General features: G+C 36.9%; 1 protein-coding gene across 1 annotated transcript; it reads left to right on the top strand.

Moving 5' to 3' along the window:
* On the top strand, nucleotides 1–11,270 carry Tsc1 (tuberous sclerosis 1 protein hamartin). Its single transcript, XM_067761377.1, has 10 exons — nucleotides 1–180; nucleotides 235–419; nucleotides 502–758; nucleotides 811–1,251; nucleotides 2,300–3,092; nucleotides 3,162–4,021; nucleotides 4,093–4,690; nucleotides 4,824–4,981; nucleotides 7,735–7,864; nucleotides 10,792–11,270. The coding sequence occupies exons 2-10, from the start codon at nucleotides 326–328 to the stop codon at nucleotides 11,196–11,198; spliced, it is 3,738 nt and encodes a 1,245-aa protein (XP_067617478.1). The 5' UTR covers nucleotides 1–180; nucleotides 235–325; the 3' UTR covers nucleotides 11,199–11,270.
* Nucleotides 11,271–25,754: the final 14,484 nt, after the last annotated feature.

The following is a 25,754-nucleotide window of genomic DNA, read 5'->3' as shown; positions in this document are numbered from 1 at the left end:
CTTGCACTTTACGTGACATTTGCAAAAAATAATAGGAGCATAATTGTTCTTCCTGTTAAAATTACTACTCGGTGGATGGAAAATTAAAATGAAGTTATTGGATGAATTTCTCTGCGCAAACTAAATCCTGAGCATTGAAACCAACATCCCGGAGAATATGACGAAAAATCAATTTCATAGGTAAGGAAATAACGGCATGTGCATTACCAAATGTTTACAATAATACATGTATAGGAGACAGTAAAGCAAAAGGAAATAAATGAGTAGTCCTAGTTGGAGCCAGGGGAAAATTGCATAGCCATTAGCAGTGTCATCGACTATTGCCATGGATGTGGAAAAGGTCTTCTCTGATTTGGAATCCAATCAGACTCATGAATGTGAGGAATCCAAAAGAAAATTGGTGGAGTTATTTACCCAAAGTAAGTTGTTGTTGTTGTAAGTAAGTTCATCGGATGTATTAATAACATTTTATACTCTGCTATTTAACGCAATATTTGTTAGACAAGGAAACGTGGCCGGTACATTATATGATGGAATACTACTATAAAACTGGTTCCCAAAGAATTATGGAGGTTTTGGTTAAAGTGCAGCCTCCGCATGATACCTTCATTTTTGATCGCATGTCTGAATGGCTTAAGTTGCAAACACATCGCTTACAAGCGCTCAATTTACTTTTTTTTGTTGTGCGTAACAATCCAACTTGGTTATTTAAAGTTGAAAAACATCGCCTTATGAAAGATATATTTAAGCTATTGCTGGTATGTACAAAAACAATTAATGTTGGTTATAATTAAACAGACATAATTTCAGACGGAGAAAGATATCGTACCACTTATGAGCGCACTACTTTGTATTATAATTTTGCTACCAATAATACCTAATTTAGTTCCAAATATGTTGGGTGACTTGTTTGAAGTTTTCGGTCATTTAGCATCGTGGAATTGTCAAAATCCGAAGAGACTATCAGATGAACGGCTTGTTCACCTGCAACTGGGTCTTCAAATGTTATTTCATCGTTTGTACGGAATGTACCCTTGTAATTTTATGGCCTTTTTAAGTGATTTTGTTAAAAAAGAAAAGGGCGCAATTTTTCATCATACAATCAAACCATTATTAGAAACAGTACGTATGCATCCAATGCTGGTAACGGCAACAATGGACAGTGAAGTTAATCACGCACGTTGGAAAGAAAAAGAGCCACACGATGTTGTGGAGGAATGTGCTCGATTGTCATTACCCATGCTACATCAGGTAAAAAAAAATTAATACTTAGAACATATATCTATGTATATACAAATATCAAATATCTCTGAGGGTACTAAAATCAGACCAATGATACTTGGCAGGCAGATGCCCAAAATCGATATTTTGTCAGTGGAATAAATAAAGTAAAAAGAATTGGAAAAAAGGGTGTGGTACCTTCCATACAAATGTTTCTTTTCATATCGAATATCTCCTGTACCGATTAATTCATATGGCTGAACTTGGCAAAGCTGTCAGTATTGCTAATTTCTAAGTTTTAACGTTAAAATCGGAAAGAAGGGTGTGGCACAACCATTCAATTTCAATTCTATATGTATATATCCATAACGACAGAATCTGCATCACGGGTATTCCCTGGATATTGATTATATGGGTAGTTTCGCAAAAGGAAGTGTGCACACATAGAATTCTATAACCATATCGTTAGCCTGCAGTGAAAACCTGCTAACTACCAAAAATGATTGATGCATTACGATAGAGCATCACCCAAACAACCTTAAGTACTAACCACACAGAAAGTAAAACCCCTATATGACGAGTTTACCTCCTATGCTTTATTTCGGTTTAGCCAATTCCATTTTAATAAGTTACGCTCCGATTTCTGTATACTCACTTCATCAGTGTGTAGATTGAACATTATTTAAGAAGAGCTAAAATACCAAAAACTCCAGGTTAGTTCAAACCAGGAGCTACTCTACATAAACACGGAGTTGTACAGAGGAGTAGAAATTATGCCTAATGGACTAAGGCACATCTCACGGACAAATTTGTATGTCCCATGCATAGAAATCTCCATAAAAGCTTTAGTTTTGATATCCCTTATCCAAGAATTTGGATTGATCGAATTTTCGACCCCGGGTGATACTAGTATAATTTTACTAGGTAGTTATGAACTGTAACGTTTAATATAAGCGACAAGTAATGTTTGACCTTTTTAGATACTTTGTTATGTAAAACCGAAATGGAAAATATTTCATTGCCACTAAAATTGGGCAATATAACTATGATATGAAATTTTTTTTTCTACATCTTCTAGGAACTAAATTCTGAACAAATACTTCCAATGTCAAGAGGAATAATAGATGGTGCACCAACTGATGAGACACAACACGTTATGTTAGGAATAAAAAAAAACACCGACATTAAAACTTCCTATAGTTCGGACAAAATATTATATTCTTCTGAATATCAAAAAAATCAAAAACAACAACGATTCCTTATTGGAAGTAATAATAGTCCAATTTGGTTACAAGACTGTGATGCAGCAAATACGAAAAACACAAGTGCGCCTATTTGGAGCCCTTATAACGAAATAACAGCATCTGGTCCAATGCCCCTTACACCGACGCCTTCGTATATGCTACCATTGGCGTCTTCAAGTGCTTTTGTTTCAAATGTTTCAAACCAAATTGTGGGCCTTACCGGGTCATCACCACCTGAAGCCGCTGTTGAAGCAACTCCAGAAACCACACCCATGAAAGACTTAAAAGATTTGAAACAGCATTTGGCAAATCCTCATGCAGTGCGTGCCATTTTTGCTAGTCAACCGTCTTCGCCTTTGCGTAAAGAAAGTCAAAACCTATTTAATTTTTCTGATGCAGCAGCAGCGGCGGCCGAGGGCACTAGCATTCCTGCCGTACAAGGAGCCAATACGCTTATTGAACGTGACATAAATACGCATGTAGTGACGCACGTATCCACAACATACGATCGTAGAATACAACAAATTGTGCATGATCGTAGCCGTTCGCATAGTCCTTTTCAAACGATAGAAACAATGTTGGCTAAACAACAAACCAGCGGCTTTCGTTCCCCTAATGAGATCAATTGTAAGTGCGAATGTAATATATTATCATAAAAATATGTTCATGTAAAGTAATGTTTTGGACATATTTTAGCGAAAAGTGGGACACCTGATATAGATGGCAATGATATAGCAAGTCATAATCAGCACCAGCTAGCATCATCAGTAGTTCCAACACCAACACCTGCACCTACCCCAATTCAAACTCCCACACCCTCAGCAACTCCGATACCAAACATATCTGCACAGTCGGGGTTTTCAATTCCGCTATCAACAACATCAATATATTCGACACTAGAGAATATTACGAAAATTTGCAGTGACTGCAACGAAACAGATCGGTCAATGTGTACGGAAGGTGGTTTACAAATACCTACCAGTCGTTCTATGCAAGTTATGATTGTAAGAGGCCTTAAACGTCGCAGTCGCATGGTAAGCGATTGCTATAATGATTCAAGAGTAAGATGGAATGCAAAACAAAATGAGGAATTGGAGGCTGTCGAGTTTGGATATGGCAATGTACGGCGAACAAAGTCATGTTCTTCAATTAATTTGTTGTTTGTGAAAAATGTTTTACAGAGAAAACAAGAGGACAGCGATGAAGAAACAGTTGATACCACTACTAATAATATTTTGAAAGCGGCAAAAGCTAATGAATTATCGATTTCGCAGAATCGCTTGCAAAAAAGTGGTAAAATGCTTGCTATTGCAAGTGCGAAGAAACAGGCAATTGACAGCACGCTTATGGTCAATACTCGCACACATGTTTCAACGCAAACTATAGAGTTTGTACCACAAAATTATGAAAATTCTTTGTTTCAAATGTTATTCGAAAACGTTAATTTACGCCATGTACATGAACAAAATCTACTACATCCACAAGAGATACTCGACTTATATGTTTCGCGAACGATACAACCAAAAGATGCAACTGATGTAGGGCGTTTCGATCAGGTTTGTAACTACAAAAGTAAAGATATTTGTAAACTCTTCTAATTAACTCCTTTCTAAAATATACTCTTTAGGAACAACTGCAGCTGCTTTATCTGCAGTTGCAATATGAGCGGCATCGTCGTGATATGCATGCCGAAAGAAATCGACGTCTAATGGGACGTAGTCGTGATAAGCGCAGTGTTGAAATGGAGCGAGATCGCTTGCGGGAACAAGTTAAGAGTATAACTGTCAAAAACAAAGAACTTGTACATCAAATCGAAAGGAATACTAAACAGCATAACGAGCGCGAACAGCTATACATAGATGAATTGACACAAATAAAGCTGAAATACCAAAGTGAAATTGAACAAAATAGGTGCCTACGTCAGGCCAATGATAATCTGCAAACACGTTTAACGGAAGAACTCGCTAATCGAAAAGGCGATACATATGAATTGGAGGATTTGCGGGGTCATATATTTAATCTAACATCAGAGCTGCAACTTGCGCAACAGCAGGCGGATATAGGATTGCAATGTAAACAAGAACTGGCGCGTTTGGAAGCTGAATTTATTATTATGGGTGAGGTGCAAATTAGGTGCCGTGACCGCTTATCCGATCTTGATAATTTCAAAGCACGCGATGAGGAATTTCATTTGTTTCAGAGTAATTACAACAAAGAATTAAAAGGTATATAAATATTTAATCTAACATATTTAAAAGTATATACAACAAAGAATTAAAAGATATATAAATATTTAATCTAACATATTTAAAAGTATATACAACAAAGAATTTAAATTATTTTAATTATTTTTATTAGAATTGCGTCGTCTGTTAGAAGAGAAAACTTCACAATACGAAAGTGCAAAGCATAAAATAAACGAATTGCAATCACAACTTCAGAGTAGCGAAAAAGTGATTACCGATCAAAAACGTTTGCTTAAAACTGTAAAGGATGAATATGAGGAAATGTTCAAGGTTTTTATAAAATATTATTTTATTTGTTTATTATTGAAACATTTAAATTAATTTAAACAAAAATGGTTATTTCTAAATATATTGTAGTGAGGATTTTCGTAAAATCTATGCCGTAGATTCTGCAAGGGCGCAACAGTTTGAGCCAGGGATAGTATTTCTTCCTTAGGTCGGATTTACATGAAGCATTTTTCGTTTCGTTTATTCGTTAACTATGTATGTATCTACAATTAAGAAAAAGGAACGAAAAAGAGGAGGAACTAACTAAAGAACTTGTGTTTTACATAAAAAAATAGATACGAGGAAAATGAAAGATTATTTAAACTACGATGGTAATTAAATTTGACAAACTACAGGAGAAACCTTGCACAAAATATATAGGAATCATCCTAGACAGTAAGCTGTTATGGAAGCTCAACGTAGAGGAGAGGGTGAAGACGGCATCCCTTGCTGGCAGTACCTGGGGAAAAGATAAAGAAACTCTCATGACTACATACAAAGCAATTAGCCAGCCGATTACGTGCTACGCGTCACCCATATGGTCGCCAAGCCTAAAAATTACCCACTGGAAGAAGCTACAGGCCTGCCAAAATACTGCTCTCAGAATTGGCACGGGCTGTCTTCTTATGTCCCCAGAACACCATCTGCATAATGAGGCGAGAATACTCCCCATCAGGGAAAGAAACGAGATGCTGACCAAACAGTTCCTGTTGAATACCCAGAAACCTGGGCATCCCAACAGACGAGCCAGCACCGCCTAGGGGCTTAAGGAGTCACCTCCGTAAGCATTTTGAGGAAATACGGCACCTGAGAACCCAGCCGTAAGAAGCGAAAAAACACAAGCAGGTCCTTGGTGAACTCCACAAACAGGCGTCGGACCTTTATGCCGGGAATTGCCCGGTGAATCCAGTACTCAAAGTAAAGTTTCCAAAACTTGCGGAAGAGGAACGCATACTCCCCAGGGAAACGCGTGTCACTCTGGCTCAACTTCGTTCTGGATACTGTAACAGGTTAAACTCATACCTATCCAGAATCAACCCCGACATACAAAATGTATGCCCCGCTTGCAATGTGTCCCCACATGACACCAACCATCTCTTTAATTGTAATGTGGAACCAACGTCTCTAACACCCCTTTCCCTATGGTCCACCCCTGTTGAAACAGCAAGTTTCCTTGGACTCCCGTTAGAGGATATTGATGATGACAGTTTGTGATCGGTCGCGTTTGTTAGGTGGGGCGAAGCACTGCTACAACAACAACAACAACAAGACGGCATCAACGGCACTTTATGCATGTAAAAGAATTCTGGGGTGTACGTGGGGCTTATCGCCCTCTCTTTCTCGTTGGGTTTGTACAGCGATTGTAAGCCCTATTCTATACTATGGAGTTCTTGTTTGGTGGAAAGCCACAAAACAACCTACCTCAAAAAATTAGAGGGGGTATGCCGGCTATCAATGTTTAGCATTACGGGAGTCCTGAAAACAACCCCGACGGCTGCACTGTATGCCATTATGCACATTCCAGCTGTAGACCTGGTAGCAAAGAACATAGCGTTAACAACTGCAACCAGGCTCGGTGTCTCGGGGCAGCTTGAGTGCCGACCATAGTAGTATAGCGTCATCAATCACAAGGCGAACAGACTGCCTCATTCCCTATCTGCGCTTCGCGGGAGATCTTAAGGCCACAATAGAGGTGGATGGTTGGCGCAAGGGTGCTCAAATGGCGGACGAGGCGATACACCCCCCAGCGGGTTAGGGGGATCAGAATATACCCGCGCTAGGTATGCCTGTCGTAAGAGGCGACTAAAATACCAAATTTATTCAAGGGGTTGTGTAGCGCAACCCTCTCAAAGGGTTGCCAGCGCAATATATAGCTTCTCCAACCCAATTGTCAACCTCACCTTCCCGTGGCGAATCCTGTTTCGTTAACAGCCGAGGCTCTGGCGACACCAAGCTAGGAGGTGGGGAGGGCGGGATGACCTAGAAGGTTTAATATGGTCATATATATCGTTCCCGAAATGCTCGGGCTAGAAGTACCATAATGGTGCTTTGTTACCGGAACGTACCGGATCGATATATCCGGCAAAGGACCATCAACAGCGATAACACTCCTCTTTCGGGCGTTCCCGAGATGGTCGGGCTAGCACCTCAATGATGCTGTGGTACCGGAGCGTACCGGATCTGTATCCGGGACCATCACATCGATAACACTCCCCAAAGCCTTCGGGGAGCAACCTTATCGCTACAAAAACAACAACAACATAACACTCCCCAAAGCCTTCGGGGTGTGTCTTTATCGTTAATACAACAACAACAACAACGAGGCGATACATGTGTACACAGATGGTTCCAAAGTAGTGCAAGGAGTAGGGTCTGCGGTATACTGTGCTGACCCGGAAATAAATAGATCCTACAGGCTGCCAGTATACTGTAGCGTTTTCCAAGCGGATATATTAGCCGTAACCAAAGCAGTAGAAACACAGGAAGATAATAGCTTAAGCTGCAGCCGTGTTAACTTTTATATTAACAACAATTAAGGCAATAATCTCGAGCAGAGAAGAATATTTTAAATACCCTCACAAAAATAAACGGTTTAATTTTTAAATGGATTTATAAAAATACTGAAATATAAATTTTTTTTTAAATATATGTTCGCCGAATTCCAGACTTGGTATCCTAAAATCCAATTAATTTTATCTTTTCTAATCTTTCAATATATATATATTTTTTTTCAATAATTTAATCTATTTCAATAGGCACTTAACAAGAAATATGACATACAGAAAACCATTATTATGCAAATGGAAGAAAAGATTATGATGTCAGTATTTAAGCCGCAAGGTGGAGCATTTCTAGCTGCCTGTTCCCCCGACACCGATAGGACAGGTAAGTTGTAATATGTAGTACGACTTAAGTGAGTTCCAGCGGCAAAAGTGAAACTTAAACAAGTAAGGAACGCTAAGTTCGGGTGTAACCCAACATTACATACTCAGCTGAGAGCTTTGTAGACAAAATAAGGGAAAATAACGATTTAGGAAAATGAACCTAGGGTAACCCTGGAAGGTGTTTGTATGACATGGGTATCAAATGGAAGGTATTAAAGAGTATTTTAGAAGGGAGTTGGCCATAGTTCTATAGGTGGGCGCCTTTTCGAGATATCGCCATAAAGGTGGACCAGGGGTTACTCTAGAATGTGTTTGTACGATATGGGTATCAAATTAAATTAATGAGGGTTTTAAAAGGGAGTGATCCTTAGTTGTATATTTGAAGGCGTTTTCGATATATCCACCAAAATGTGGACCAGGGTAACCCAGAACATCATCTGTCGGGTACCGCTAATTTATTTATATATGTTATACCACGAACAGTATTCCTGCCATGATTCCAAGGGCTTTTGATTCCGCCCTGCACAACTTTTTCATTTTCTTCTACTTAATATGATAGGTGTCACACTCATTTTACAAAGTTTTTTCCAAAGTTATATTTTGCGTCAAAAAACTAATCCAATCACCATGCTTCATCCCTTTTTTCGTATTTGGTATAGAATTATGGCATTTTTTTCATTTTTCGAAATTTTCGATATCGAAAAAGTGGGCGTGGTCATAGTCGGATTTCGCCCATTTTTAATACCAATACAAAGTGAGTTCAGATAAGTACGTGAACTAAGTTTAGTAAAGATATATCGATTTTTGCTCAAGTTATCGTTTTACGGCCGAGCGGAAGGGCAAACGGTCGACTGTGTATAAAAACTGGGCGTGGCTTCAACCGATTTCGACCATTTTCACGGAAAACAGTCATAGTCATAGAACCTATGCCCTTACCAAGTTTCACAAGGATTGGTAAATTTTTGTTCGACTTATGGCATTAAAAGTATTCTGGACAAATTAAATGAAAAAGGGCAGAGCCACGCCCATTTTGAAATTTTCTTTTATTTTTGTATTTTGTTGCACCATATCATTAATGGAGGTGAATGTTGACATAATTTACTTATATACTGTAAAGATATTAAATTTTTTGTTAAAATTTGACTTAAAATTTTTTTTTTAAGTGGGTGTGTTCGTTATTCGATTTTGCTAATTTTTATTTAGCACACGTATACAACCCAATTCTAAACAAAAATTCCGTGCGAGTTTTTTCCCTTCTCCCATTCCTCGTATTCTACCCAAAAATTCCGTGCGAGTTTTTTCCCTTCTCCCCTTCCTCCTATTCTGAACAATGTTCGAAAAAGCGGAAACCGGTATGGGAGAAAAGTAGGTATGTATTATGAATGTGAGTGAGAGGGGGATTTCTCTGCCATTTCATAGGAGTTTTTGCACTTGTTAAGTTAAAGGGAATGCATCGAAATAGTTAAAGGAAATTGGTTCTTTTAAAAAATAATTCTTATTTGTACAAATTTGTGCCAAAATATGTCCATTCTACGACAATATTCTTTATTTTAAGTCGAAAAGTATATCATAAGCAGCTCTTGGTATATTTGATGCAACCATCCAGAAATTGCGCAAGGAGTTTTTAACAGGGCTTAAATAGATTTTGGCATATGACGAAAGACGAATTCAACTCGACTTGGTCGGCAGAAAATTGCTTTGCTGAATGGAAGCAGCCAACTCCGGCGGATTTGTGTTATCCCGCCGTCTTCTTCTTCTTATGCTCCTCTGTTGATGTTGCTGTGACACCTATTCATTATTCATTTCAGTGAATACTACATGAAATGCAATACTGTGCATTGATTTCTTAATTTCAAAAAAATTTGCAATAATAATTAAACTTTTCAATTTTTTAAACAAAATAAGAAATACGCAACGAAATTGCCATTGAAAAACAGCTGACTTCGAAAATTCGAAATTCCTATTCCCCAATTATTGTTCTCCCTAGGAGAAAAGAATTGGAGGAATTTTTCCGCGGGAATAAAAAAATCCGCGAGACCAAAATTCCGAGGGAATATTTAGAATTGGGCTGATAGTAATAGGAGTAACGTTCCTGCCAAATTACAGCTTGCAAAACTTTTAAATTTCCTTCTTTTAAAAGTGGGCGGTGCCACGCCCATTGTCCAAAATTTCACTAATTTCCTATTATGCGTCATAAGGTCAACCCACCTACCAAGTTTCACCGCTCTATCCGTCTTTCGTAATGAATTATCGCATTTTTTCGGTTTTTCGAAATTTTCGATATGGAAAAAGTGGGCGTGTTTATGGTCCGATTTTGTTCATTTTAAATAGCGATCTGAGATGAGTGCCAAGGAACTTACATTTCAAATTTCATTAAGATACCTCAAAATTTACTTAAGTTATCGTGTTTACGGTCGGACGGACGGACATGGCTAAATGAATTTCTTTTTTCGCCCAGATTATTTTGATATACAGAAGTCTATATCTATCTCGATTAGTTTATGCCGTTACGGATTACCGTTATGCAAACAAAATTAATATACTCTGAGCTCTGCTCAGCTGAGTATAAAAATATCACAAAGTTATAAATTTTACTCCAGAGAAATGTCCCGCATGTCATTTTTCATAGATTGTTCAGTCTTTGTTCTCAATACAAAAATTTTATTAAATATTTATGCATCTACATATATTTAATTTGATTTTGATTCATCCCTTGCCAAATTTGGTTTCGAGACCAACCGGTTTCGACGTTGTGCAATCATCAGTGTCAATTTTCGTTTTCTTTCAAACAAAAATATACACTGATGATGGCACATCACCGAAACCGGTTTGTCTTGTTCTAATATACCTCAATTATCCACCTTTTTGGAAAATCAACAAAACAAAATGAGTCACCTATATTTAATATTTGAATATTTAATTTCTTAGATGTAACTTCATCTATGGACCGCAATTCGCCACTTTCGACATCTCTTGCCTCAAGCGAAAGCTTATCAGCAAGTTTGCGTTCAACGGAATTACGAAACTTACAACAATTAGTGGAGACACCTGCTATTGAGTTAACCGGTGGTGTTGGTGGGAATGGTATTGGCACTGTCTCTGTAAAGGCTGGTAGTACTAGTATTATTGAAGGGAAACGATTACCAGCACCTGATTTAGCTATCTCGGCGGTTCCAGCATCTGCAACAACTGGAGGAGCTAGTGCCATCAATATTGTAGCCAGTACAAGTACTGCAGCAGCAGCAGCGGCGTCAACAGCCCTAGCACAAAATTATGATTCAAAAATGAGTGGAAAAAGCAGTCATATTCATCCACATGTACATTTGCAACAATAATATAAAAATAAAGAGCATAGTAAGATCTAAATGAAAAAAAATACTAATAATAAGAATATATATAAAATGTGATTGAATTATTTTAATGTGAATCAATTTAGAACAAAATTTTTATATTTTATTTACTTGCAAAAAAAAAAATTGCTGCCGCCGTGGTAAGGGGATAGGTCAAGTGACCCGGGGCTCATTACGGTTCGAACCGGAAACGTATATGATGCATTTCGACTCGTATCCGGCAGAAACGGGCCGTAAAGGGCCAATTCAACTTCCTTAACCCTAACGCCATAGTCGTAACCATACCTATGTATATCCATAACCATCTCCAATGTGATCGATTAATGGTGCCTTAACCTAAAAATCGTGAAAATTTCACAAAAAGAAGAAAACGCAAAAAATTACAAACATATTCCACAAAAAATAAGTCTCTTAGTCATAACGTATCCAAAACAATAAAATCTACAAGAATTTATTAAATTCATCAAATTAAATATTTTTAGGTTATGGATATGGCGAGAAACCAAAAACCAATTGGTTGGCTATGGTATGGTTATGACATTAGCGTTATGGTATGGCACCATTAATCGATTACATTGATTTCCATAAGGTTGGTTCGATCAGCTGTTTTATCTGGTTATGGATAAGTCACCACTAATTGGCCCTTTAATCGATAACATTGATTTCCATAAGGTTGGTTCAATCAGCTGTGTTATCTGGCTATGGATAAGTCACCATTAATTGGCCTTTAAAACGTTTGGAACCGCACACCAGTAATAACAGTATACAACACTCGCCTAGAAGTTGTACCAAACTAACAGTTTTGTAGAGATTTCTACATATTACTAACATACCAAAAAGCGTTGACCGATTTTTCAAAGTTAGCGTGCAATACAAGTTAACGCAACAGATTATACCAACTACAACAAAGGTTGGTCACTATCAACGGTCAACACCTCTGGGCAAACAAATCAATAACTGCTGAGGCTTCATCAGCAGTTTATTAAATTGGTAAATTAAATGGGTCAACCAAATGGGTAAACAACAGTCAGCGGAAAGATCAATTTCCGCATTGATCTATAAGGGCATATGTAAGTGCAACATGACATGAGGCCAATAGTAGGTGTAATTTTAAGTTAAGAAAATAATTGTAATCAGTTCTAGTCTTAATTGCAAAGTGAGCTCAATAAAGAAAGTAAAGCGGATGAAATAAGTCCGCTGATCTTTTTAAAAAAAATTTCTATAAATAAAATTTTAACTGGCGCTCGAGCAGGGACCGGTTACGTTCGCAAAAAAAAGTTTTTGAAGAAAAGTTGAAAAAAGTGTTGTGAATCTACGGTTGCACGCGGGAGTCCTTGAATCGCGCGCAGCGAAGTGGAATAATAACACAAGACGCAGGAGTCCTTGAATCACGCGGAGCGAAGTGGAATAATAACTCAAGACGCAGGAGTCCTCGAATCACGCGCAGCGAAGTGGAATAATAACACAAGATACAGAAGTCCTTGAATCGCGCGCAGCGAAGTGGAATAATCCAACAATAGACGTCGAACAGAAGTTAACTGATTTAATCGCGTTGGATTCCGGTAGGAAAGGAACGCACTCCTTCAAAAGTGCGCAAAAGGTACCTTAGTAGTCGAAACAAAACGGAGCCACACCCCACCGCCAGAAGGATAGAGTAAGGATAATATTAAGCAATAAATTCAGAAATACTAAAAATTTAAGTGAAACAGAAAAAAAAAACAAAGTTGTGAATTGAAGATTTAAGGAAAATATTAAAAATTTAATCATATGAAAGATCAAAAAAATATTAAAATTTTAAAAAGAAAAGGGTTATGAAGTGAAACCTTAAGAAGAAAATAAAGTAATAAAAGATTAAAGCAGAAATAGTGAAGAATCATAACCACAAAATTTCTTTTAGGAAACTAAACAGTGCTTACACTAGTTTACATTATAATATACCAATTTATATAATATCTGGCTTGTACATCCATAAAATAATATAATTCAAAGTTGCAATTTACTACGTTCGTGGGGACCCTCCAGCTTATAACCGAATATTATCTGCGATTCACCACCAAAGGGACCCTCCAGAGAATAATAAAAAAAAAAAAAAAAAACATATATTAATAGTATTAATAATAGCAAACTGAAATAATGTACAATTTTTTTTTATAATGTCAAACCCTAACAGTTTAGTCCGACCCCCTGTGTTAAATGCACATGCGCCTAACCCACCTTCTCAACCAACTGCCCCTTCTTCAGGTCCATTTAATATGGATTAATTAACAACCATAGTAACAGGACTTGTCCCCAATATGCTTAAACAGGAAGGACTAAATTTAGTCCAGGCAGCATTAAATCCCAATGCAAATTTCTCGCAAATCTCAGATGTAACTATTGATGCAAATCACCTAAACAATATAACTAAGCTTGACAAAATACCGGACGTTGTCAGATGCCTCCGCGAATTTTCCGGTAATCCAGGAGAGTTTAACTCTTAGAAAAAAGCGTAGAACGCATCCTTCAGATCTACGAACCCGTCCATGGCACGCCGAAATATTACGGCATCCTTAACGTTATAAGGAATAAAGTTGTGGGCAACGCCGACATTGCCCTCGAGTTTTATAATACACCTTTGGATTAAAAGGCCATCTCGAGATGCCTTACCCTCCACTACACCGATAAGCGAGACATAGGTTAGGGTTTGACATTATAAAAAAAAATTGTACATTATTTCAGTTTGCTATTTTTAATACTATTAATATATGGTGTTTTTTTTTTTTTTTTTGTATTATTATTCTCTGGAGGGTCCCTTTGGTGGTGAATCCCAGAGAATATTCGGTTATAAGCTGGAGGGTCCACACGAACGTAGTGAATTCCAACTTTGAATTATATTATTTTATGGATGTAGAAGCCAGATATTATTATAAATTGGTATATCAGAATGTAAACTAGTGCAAGCACTGTTTAGTTTCCTAAAAGAAATGTTGTGGTTATGATTCTTCACTATTTCTGCTTTAATCTTCTATTACTTTATTTTCTTTTTAAGGTTTCACTTCATAACCCTTTTCTTTTTAAAATTTTAATATTTTTTCGATCTTTGATATGATTCAATTTTTAATATTTTCCTTAAATCTTCAATTCACAACTTTGTTTTTTTTCTGTTTCACTTAAATTTTTAGTATTTCTGAATTTATTGCTTAATATTATCCTTACTCTATCCTTCTGGCGGTAGGTGAGTCGTATCGTCCGATATCTCTCCTATCGCCAGTGGCAAAGACGCTTGAAGCCATTTTGCTCCCTTATTTCCAAGCAAATTTGCAGCTAGCCCCTCATCAGCATGTCTTCAGAAAACTCCATAGCACTACCACCGCGCTAAATGCCATTAGCACCCAGATAAATTGCGGTTTAAATCAATACCCTCACCATAGAACAGTACTCGTAGCGCTAGACCTATCAAAAGCTTTTGATACGGTCAACCATGGCTCCTTACTGCAAGACCTGGAAGGGTCTACCCTTGCCCCATGTCTTAAAAGGTGGACCGCAAATTATCTGGGTGGTCGGCAGGCATCGGTGCAATTTAGAAACGAAACATCAAAACCAATGAGAATTAAACAAGGGGTGCCACAGGGTGGTGTCCTATCCCCACTTTTGTTTAATTTCTACATATCTAAGCTATCTTTACCACCGGAAGGAGTCACAATCGTTTCCTTCGCCGATGACTGCACAATAATGGCAACAGGCCCAGGCCCAAAGATCGATGCGCTATGCAATAAAATAAACGGCTACCTCCCTGATCTCTCCAGTTTTTTCGCCTCGCGAAACCTGGCATTATCACCGACTAAATCTTCCGCGACCTTATTTACAACATGGACGTCCCAAATGTCGACCATTTTGAACATCCACGCACTACGCTACCGACTGTCCTACACCCCAAAATCTTGGGTGTGACGTTTGATCAGGATCTACATTTTGGTGAGCACGCAGCCGCAATTGTTCCGAGAATTCAGAGCCGTAACAAAATCCTCAAATCCCTCGCTGGCAGTACTTAGGGAAAAGATAAAGAAACGCTCATGACTACATACAAAGCAATTAGCCAGCCGATTACGTGCTACGCGTCACCCATATGGTCGCCAAGCCTAAAAATCACCCACTGGAAGAAACTACAGGCCTGCCAAAATACTGCTCTCAGAATCGCCACGGGCTGTCTTCTTATGTCCCCAGAACACCATCTGCATAATGAGGCGAGAATACTCCCCATCAGGGAGAGAAATGAGATGCTGACCAAACAGTTCCTGTTGAATACCCAGAAACCTGGGCATCCCAACAGACATCTGATTGATGAACCAGCACCGCCTAGGGGCTTAAGGAGTCATCTCCGTAAGAATTTTGAGGAAATACGGCACCTGAGAACCCAGCCGTATGAAGCGAAATAACACATGCAGGTCCTTGGTGAACTCCATAAACAGGCGTCGGACCTTTATGCCGGGAATTGCCCGGTGAATCCAGTACTTAAAGAAAATTATCCAAAACTTGCAGAAGAGGAACGCATACTCCCCAGGGAAACGCGTGTCACTCTTGCTCAACTTCGTTCTGGATACTGTAACAGGTTAAACTCTTACCTATCCAGAATCAACCCCGACATACAAAATGTATGCCCCGCTTGTAATGTGTCCCCACATGACACCAACCATCTCTTCAATTGTAATGTGGAACCAACGCCTCTAACACCCATTTCCTTATGGTCCACCCCTGTTGAAACGGCAATTTGCTTGGACTCCCGTTAGAGGATATTGATGAAAATTTGTTATCGGTCGCGGCTGTTAGGTGGGGCGAGCATTGCTACAACAACAACAACAGTACCAAATGACCTCTTTAGTGCAGGGAAACCTCACTATTTAAGAATTTTACCTACGCGTTTATTCCCATCTCGAACTTATTCTAAATAAGCTTGGATGCATGCAAGTCGGTGCAGAATCTATGCATCTACTTACCCGCACATACCGGGACAAAGCCCTCCACACTTTCATAGGAGGACTGAAAGGTGATCTACCAAGACTGCTTGGTATGAGAGAGCAAGTAGATCTTCCTCAAGCCTATGCCTAAAATTAGAGAACCAAAACTTTCGTTCTCATTACGCAATGAATAGCAATAGCGCATATAGGAAGTCTCTGGACTTCCGACCACCTCTCCCACCCAAAAAACCTGTTAATGAATTTTATCCCCAGTTGGCATACATGCCAAGACCTCAGATGCAACCCCAGAACTTTGCAAATCACTATCGTCCTCAACCTACCTTTAACAATTACCACAATAGCCAACAAAATAGACCATTTGGTCAACAAACCCCTTCCAAGCCTGAACTTCCATGTCCAGAACCAATGGACGTCGACAAGTCCCTACACTTGTAAATTATATGAATAGGCCACAAGCTAATAACGGTGTCAAAATACCATCATTTAAGTCATTTATGTTAAAATAAATAAAAGACTAGGCTCGAAGCTAACTCCAAAGTATAAAAAGGAGACGGTTTCCGAAAACCATAGGACAACAGTTAAAACCGTATCAGGACGAACAATTCACAAGGCCCTAATAAAAAGTTAAGATTTTTCCCTTCTTCCTTTCAGGTAATAATGGACCACTACACATTTTTCATCTTTAGCATTATAATTACAATTTCCTCTTCGGACGTACAAATCTTAGACTACAGTAAATCGCAACTAGTAACGATAGACAATGGACAAGCGTAAATACAAGACGGTACATTCAGATTCATTCATCTTATTGACTTAGAGAAATACGAACAATTTTTAACAGATACATACGATGAGATGACCAACCAAATTCCTAGCGAACACTTCCTATATCCCATCCTGAAACATGAAACCCTCCAAATCTTCGAAATGCTAAATGCATTAAAACCTACTCAACCTGTTAGGAAAAGAAAATCCATTGACATTTTGGGAACAGCATGGAAATACATAGCCGGATCCCCTGATCATGAAGATCTTGATATAGTAAATAATAACTTAAATAACTTAAACGAAAATAATAATAAACAAGTAATAGTTAACGAATTATTTGAGAAGCGAATAAATAACATAACCCACATAGTAAAGAAGATGTTAAATACCATTAGGAAAGATGAAGATACTATAACGGAAATAATAATAAATTTGCAAAATAGAATTAGATTAATTAAAGAAGAACTTATAAATATTAGATATGCCATCCAACGGGCAAAAGAAAAAGTAAATGTATTAAGTAACAAGATGAAAATTTTATATATGGTAAATATACCTCTAACATTGAAGAAAACATTTAAAAGGATTATTATAAGACCTGTAAAACGGCTAAACAATATTGTAATTAAAACTAACTATAAGGAAATTTTGAAAAGAAAAAATTAAATTTTTGGAATGAAAAAAGAATGCAAAAGTTACAATGAATTAATAATTTGCAAAGAAACTAATCTAGTAGACTTAAGTTATGATACATGTGTAGCTAGAATAATTAATAGTTTCAATTCAACATGTTCCTCAACGAACGACCACCACGTCCCCACGTTAGAAGAAGTTAAACCAGGTGTAATACTGCTAAACCAATTTAACGGCAAGCTAGAAGCCGACGGAAACAATGGCAGCAATTTTAACAATTACAATAATTCTTTTCCTCCTAAGGAAACGATCCATAAAAAACCAATATGATGAAAAAGAAATAACAATGCCAGCGCAAACTTGCACGAGCCACGAACCTACTCTGACAAGCGCTACAAGTCAAAGTCCAACATACGTAAACTTCAATAATCTACCATTCTACTAATGATCGAGGACGATCATATTTAAAGGGGGAAGAGTTAACGCAACAAATTATAACAACTACAACAAAGGTTGGTCACTATCAACGGTCAACACCTCTGGACAAACAAATCAATAACTGCTGACACTTCATCAGCAGTTTATTAAATTGGTAAATTAAATGGGTCAACCAAATTGGTAAACAACAATCTCTTCACGAGTAAATCAACAACTGCTGACGATTTATCAGCATTTTGGTAAATTAAATTGGTCAACCAAATGGATAAACAACTGTCAGCGGAAAGATCAATTTCCGCATTGATCAATAAGGGCACATGTACGTGCAACGTGACGTGAGGCCAATAGTAGGTGTAATTTTAAATTAAGAAAATAATTGTAATCAGTTCTAGTCTTAATTGCAAAGTGAACTCAATAAAGAAAGTAAAGCGGACGAAACAAGTCCGTTGATCTTTTTAAAAAATAAATTTCTATAAATGAAATTTTAACTTACATACTATATATGCTGGCTTTCGATGATCGAAGATCCTTCCTAATATATTATTTTTTCTTATATTAAAAATGAAATAGATAAAAAAGAGGACGTCGTCTGTCTTTCTTATTTGAACCATATTATTTTTTTCTGTTTAACCTTATAAAACATTGTTCAAAGCACACATCTTTGAAAATATAAAAGCGATAAATTGCACAATTTGGTTAGAGGCAAACCACGATCAGTAAGGCCGATTCCGAGTGAGGATTCGGATTCAGCTTATAAATATGCATGGGAATACATATGTCACGGTACCAGATTCGCCAACCTGTTTTTTTTGGGTGTGTAACTTAATGCATCTATTTTTTCGGATACTGTCTTTTTGACTAGGGCTCTTAAAATTCGATTAATCGATTTTAGACTTGTACGCTTATTAATCTAATTTCGCTATTTAAATAGTTGTTCTTACAAAAATATTACGTATGCGCCATGTATGCAATATGTGGTACATTTTTTCTATGTTGAATCTTTGTTAGTTCAACCGATTAGTAGATTTCTTGATCTAGATCTTGGAATGATATATCTCAAAAATGGTATCCCTAAGTTAAACTTTTCGAACTTCCGATCCCGGTGAGAAAAAAATAAGAAAGCATACAAAACTTTCGGGTAAATAAATATTTGGTAAGGATGTCACAAAACTTTCAAATATCTACCGTTTTTACAATTTTTGGGAACCTAATTGTGGTGATCGCTTTCAACGAAGAAAAATGTGATGAGTCCAAATAGCTACAAAATTATCCCGAAATAGTTCCGAAAACCACCCTTATGTGAACTCGATCTGATCCCGAAACAGTCCCTACAACCATCCCGATATGGCCCCGAACAGGTCCTAAAATCATCACGAAATTGTAACGAAATAGGCCATAAAACCATCCGAAAGTGACCAAAATGATCCCGAAATGACCATGGAAGGCAGCGTCCTACCTACCCTGTGTAAAACACGACGTAGCTCGTAGCAACACCAGATCATTACTATCACTTTTTATGCAAGGTTCTAATCTATACTATATTCATGTTCACAGCCGAAGCAGTAGTAGAGCATATTTTTCGTTGCTGCTCTGGACTAGCGAATACACACATTGGTTTAAAATGGAAAATATTGAGCTTTTAAGCTTAAAGTTTACGAATGCTTATTTCAACATTCGAATAATCGTTCAGCAGTGATTTTCCGAATAATCGAAAACGAGCAATTATTTGAGAAATGTACAATGTACGATTATCCGATGTTAAATAATCGAATCCTGAAAATGGAATATAAAAGCATTCTAATAATTCGAATATTCCATTAATCGAAATCATGATCTCTTCTTTTGATTTCTCATAAAACCTATTATATAAGAAAAGAACGATAACAACGCCTAGATTGTTATTTTTTAAATTAAACAAATAAAATATTGTGGCGAATGTTGACATCACTAGGATAGTAAATAAAGGCACAACAACAATAAAGCAAGCTGCCACTCATGTGTACATGAACAAATCAATCATCATTTACACACATACATACAAGGCAACGAATCGCATCGATAACACTCTCCAAAGCCTTCGGGGAGCAACATTATCGCTACAACAACAACAACAACAACAAGAGATACTCACAAACACATGTACTCATCAGCCGCATATAACTCATTCCCAAGCATGAGATACAAGAATTCTATAAGGTGAAACGTCTAGAACTTTGGAGAAATATGCGGGCGAGGCAACAGAGAGTATAAAAACAGCGCAAGCTGAGTAATCCGTTTTATTTAAACACGCTATCAGTTGCGAAGTGAAGTATAATTGTACTACTCTCAAAGTAATCTAATAAAGACCATTTTGCAAAACAGAATATTGGAGTGATTTATTCAACAGTTTAGCGATTCGAACGTTGGCAGAAGGTTTCAAATAAGCGGAATTCCCCAAAATTCGTTACAATATATTCATTCCCCTCAACCATTCTCGGAGCGCTCAAAGCCAAGGAGTCCAAAATGAATCCAAAGTATGTGATAAATATGAGAATCAGGGACATGATTATGGAGGAGTCGCTTTATGACTCCAATATTATGAAAATTATGAGCCGAATGCTTAGAATGTATATTTAACAAACCAAATTTGAAACAAACATCCATACATTAGTATAGAAAATGTTTCATTTGAATAAAAATTTAATATGTAAATGATCTTAAAGCATTTTCTGCTCTCTGTTTAACATGGACATATTCTGTATTAATTTTATTGTTGCTGGGCATGTGAAATCGTTACTAATCAGAAGCGTAAGTGTTACAGATATTTTTGATTAATTTTCGCCGCATAATTGCCCTCTCAACAACGTTTCGTGTATGCTTCCCTAATTTCAATGGACCTTCCAGAAGATAAAAAAATGAAATTTGAATACAAAAAGCAATATACAGTTACTCAACAAAATAAATACACACTTGGTTTATGCTGAAAAAAACTCAAATGCAGTGGCTCACAGCTAAATTGATAATTTTTATTTAAAATATCGCAAATTCCCTAAAAGAAACCACATTCAAAAAAATGCCAAAGGTTATTCAAAGGTAAGGGGAATTAACCAAATTTCAAAAATGACCATACAAATTTTCAAATTCTTTTTCAGAATTTCTAGAAAATTTTTGTGTATGCAGTTTTGTAGCCCAATAAATTAATATTATAATAAATATTTCTAACTTGCACACTATTATACTAAAATTTATTGGGCTACAAAACTGCATACTCAAAAATTTTCTAGAAATTCTGAAAAAAAAATCTGAAAATTTGGATGGTAATTTTTGAAATTTTGATAAATTCTCCTTACCTTTGAATAACCTTTGACATTTTTTGAATGTGGTTTCTTTTAGGGACTTTGCGATATTTTAAATGAAAATTATCAATTAAGCTGTGAGCCACTGCATTTGAGTTTTTTTCAGCATAAACCATGTATGTATTTATTTTGTTGAGTATATATATGATTCATAATTGGCTCCGAACAGTTTCAAAAATGAATATTTTCGGAAACCAAAAAAAAGTTGAAAATGAGCTGTTTATGAAGCAAATATGTGTCTTATATGAATCATATTCAGGCACATATCATATACGAAATTAGGCTCATATCGGCCGACGAACACAAACACAAGAGGGGATTGCATTCATATCTGACTCCTAAATGAGCTCATAATGAGGGTAAACGCTCCAATTGAGGACTTTGTTTTGATTCCCGTATAACTCCGAATGTTTGTTGGGTTCGAACATGGAAAACCAATATATATGTATTCGAGACTAACTTCGAAAAGCAAGAAAATTTCTTTTTTTTTGCTTATGGATCAAACTACAAAAGAATAATGTGGTCCAATCATATATGTAATACTCCTATATTGCTAATAGAAAATACTCGCAATATGTTTTGAATCGAAATCAGACCTGTTAAATTTGAATTAGCATTAGTAATCAATTAATTAGATGCCTATTTTAATGGCCGATGATTATTTCAATTGTTTACCAAAAGAAGCAATTACTAATTGATTACCATTAGAAAAAATTAAAAAAAATCATGATTTTTTTCGGTTATTGAGAAAAATCAAAAAAAAAAAATCAAAAATAATCAAAATTTATCAAAATGATTACTTTTGATTATTTTTGATGTTTTCGATTATTTTTGATTTTTTTATTTTATTTTTATTTTTATACCTTTCATGAACATGAAATGGTATATTAACTTTGGTCCGATGTTTTTAACGTTGAGAAATATAGAAGATAGACTCACCATTAAGTATACCGAATTGAATAAGGCGACGAACTGAGTTGATATAGCCATGTCCGTCCGTCTGTCTGTTTGAACGAAAACTAGTACCTCAAAATTTTAGATATCTCAATGAAATTTGGCACAAGGATGTATTTTTGTATTATATTAGACATTTGATCCGGTAGGATCAGACCACTATAACATATATCTCCCATACAACCGATCGTTCAGATAAGACCATTTTGGTCATTCCTCCCGCAATTTATAAAGTATAAGCGTGAAACTCGGTGATATATATTCTAATATATCTTAGAAGATATCCTGAAAAAATCACTTTGATCGGAGCTATATATAGTATATATCCCATACAACCGATCGTTCGGATAGAAAGATTTTTGGCAATTTCTCCCTTAATTTCGAATATAAAAAAGTGAAACTTGGTGATATATTCTAATATATCATAGAAGATTTCCTGTAAAAATCATTTCGATCGGAGCTAAATATAATATATATCCCATACCGATCGTTCAGATAAGGGGGTTTTTTGCCATTTTTTTTATATTTATCTTAAAAATCGTTTAGGTATGTAGATCTTTTCACTATATATTTCTTATCTTATACATCCGATTATTTGGAGATTACGAACGGGATAAGATTATTGTTCAGCCCCATTCATGAATGTATGAAGTCTTCGGCACAGCCGAAGACAGTCCCCTCCTTACTTGTTTTGATTATCTTTCCGCTTTGTTGAAAGAAAAATTCTCGTTTGTTGCATGCACGGGATAATTTCTACACCAACGTTTTTACAACAGTTTTTTGAAAAAAAAAAATTATATTCCCCCCTATTGCGAGTGTCGATTGGAGTAGAATCGACTATTTGTCGATTCCATCTTTTTCATTTCACTTTGTTATTATGCAAGTTAATCGCCAAATCTTTGAACTATTAAAACAGTTATCTTGTACGAAACAGATTTTGATATTTTTTTAATATTTCGATTCATATAAGATACTTTTTATCCATTATAAAGATAATCGACTGCGATCGACACTCGCATTTTCATAAATTTTGGTGTTTTCCAATTTAATGTTATAATTAAATTTAGAAAGTAAAATTCTATTGATACAAAGCTCTTTTTCACTAAGATATAACTTATTATTTTCGTCTACGACCCTTTTAAAAATATTTTATATGCAAGTGGGCGTGGTCTTTAACCGATCTCGTCCATTTTTCTAGAAATATTTCCTGCTATAGGGAAAACTTGTGTACCCAATTTTATTACGATCCGTTAATTTTTCTTCGAGTTATGGTTCCCGAAACATAGAAAATTGCTTAGTCATAAAAGAGGCGGTGCCACGCCGATTTAAAAAAATGTTTTCCCATTTACTGTTATAAATCCACTTGGGAACTGAAATACCATTGATATAAAGCTCTTTTTTGCAGAGATATAGCTTATTTTATTCGTCCACGACCCTTTTAAAAATCTTTTATATTGTGACGAATATTAGCAACACTAAGGGATACTATCATCTCTAAGCCGATACTGAGCAGTGACTTGTATGCACATAACCAAATTAATCATTATGTCTATACAAATGTTCATACAAGCAGCGGAGAGCAACGCACAACCTCATGCATATATCTGAGTATAGAAAATAATAATTTTCTATTCAAATTTGATTAATATATTTAAACTTTATTTTTTTAAAAAGATATTTTTGATGACTAAAAATATCTTAATTTTTTGATAACAATCAATAAAGAATCTAATAAAAAAAATTTTAAAATATAATTTGATTTACAAAATACAAAAATAATAGACAGAGAGGAAAGAGAAAAAGCGGTACACACTAGAGAGTCTTCACATACTAAAAAATAGAGAGAAAACAGTAAATAGACGAGAAGATACTGATCAAATTGCGGCAGCATATCTATTATGCTTATGATTTGAACTTAGTTTTGACAAATATACCAAACATGCATGGTATTATATACTCCTATGAGTTTTGTGATATTTTATTTTAATTATTATTTCATCTGAGCTTCTTTTTTCCGCATTTAATGTTTGTGTCATGATTTTACAATGTTTATGTTCCAACTTGTTTTTACAAATTTGTCTTTTTTATTGTTATTATTTTTAAATAAAGATGTCCAACCCCTGAGGATGCCAAGGAGCTTGGCGAAACGTCGGGTTTATAAGTGAAGTTTAATCTTGCACTGTTCAAATATCTGACCATACAAGCCTATAATAATTTTGAATATAACAAAGTATATTTATTACAAGTATATAAATAACCCTACACTGAGATATTCCCAAAAGTAGGCAATAATTTGTGCAAGTATCACTCACATATACACGCGCATATGAGAAGCTATAATTCGCTTCCCAAGGCAGTCGGTTCTATGTACCGGAGCGACTCGGGATTTTTCCCGACCAAGGACTGTCATTTCAGTGTGACCCCATTTAATTTGTTTCGTCCCTCCCACAAATTGTCATCCTCCCAGCAGCTCCTTGCAGCAGGACTGCTACATATTCTCTTACTCCGGGAAGGTATCGAACCCAATCCGGGTCCGTCTCCTCACCCCGGTCCTGAGAAATGGTTTTGCTGCATTTGCCAGAAAAGAATCTTTTTAGGACGGTCGTACTCTGTTCAGTGTGTCTCGTGCAAGGGATGGTTGCATCGGACAGGTTGTTCTGGGCTTGATCCCAAAACCCGACGTCCACGTAACTTTTATAAATATTTTGTGGCTCCTTGCTGCTCACGCCCAAGGGCGTCCCGTAGTCTACGCCTAAGCGTATCCCCACTACCTTCCAGCAGCTTCGCTGCTCAGCAAGCCACAACAAGTACCCGCTGCTGCTCGCGCCCCACGGCGCCAACAACTCAAACAGCTGATACCACTCATAACTACTACCTTCGTAGTAGAGCTGGTAGCAATGCTGAGCATCAGCCCCTGCCCCCGTCTTCTTCTCCTCCCCTCTTTTCTGGCAGCAATCGTGCAGGTCAGGGAAACAGACTCTTAGTCCCTGCCTCCGTTTGCACCGTCTGCCAGCACAGAATATATAGGTTTGCGACATCCGCTCAATGCAGCTCCTGCCTTGGGTGGTGCCACTTTCCTAGATGTTCTGGTCTCCGCGACGGCAACCCCTCGACGGGTTTCATCGCGCCATGTTGCCAGGTCGCAAACCCAAATCATCCGGGTACCCCAATGCTTGCCCAAGGGCGCCCAGTCCCAAGGCCACAACAGCAATTGCGTCCTGGCCTTCCACAACCTAGGCGTAGTCACCCCTCACTTACCCCTAGAGTGGCGGCGTCACCCCTCATGCACTTCAGAATTCTGCAGTTCAACTGTAATGGACTAACTGGGAAGATTACGGAGATAGTCGATTTCATGAAGCGGCACAATATCCGCATTGCTGCGATTCAAGAGACTAAACTCACAGCAAGATCTGCATTGCAGACCTGCTCTGGTTATAATGTCTACAGGAAAGACCGCG

The sequence above is a fragment of the Eurosta solidaginis genome, chromosome 1 (genome assembly GCF_040869045.1).
Source record: "Eurosta solidaginis isolate ZX-2024a chromosome 1, ASM4086904v1, whole genome shotgun sequence".
Classification (NCBI taxonomy): domain Eukaryota; kingdom Metazoa; phylum Arthropoda; class Insecta; order Diptera; family Tephritidae; genus Eurosta; species Eurosta solidaginis.
Note: the sequence above shows the minus strand (reverse complement) of the source record. Positions and strands in the feature narration are given on the sequence as shown.

What these genes read in the sequence shown, in the direction of transcription:
- Tsc1 (XM_067761377.1), top strand. Translation starts at nt 326, where the DNA reads ATGGATGTGGAAAAGGTCTTCTCTGATTTGGAATCCAATCAGACTCAT. An exon ending in TTCCCCTAATGAGATCAATT is followed by an intron (nt 3,093 to 3,161) that starts GTAAGTGCGAAT and finishes GACATATTTTAG; the next exon opens with CGAAAAGTGGGACACCTGAT. An exon ending in AATATGAGGAAATGTTCAAG is followed by an intron (nt 4,982 to 7,734) that starts GTTTTTATAAAA and finishes CTATTTCAATAG; the next exon opens with GCACTTAACAAGAAATATGA.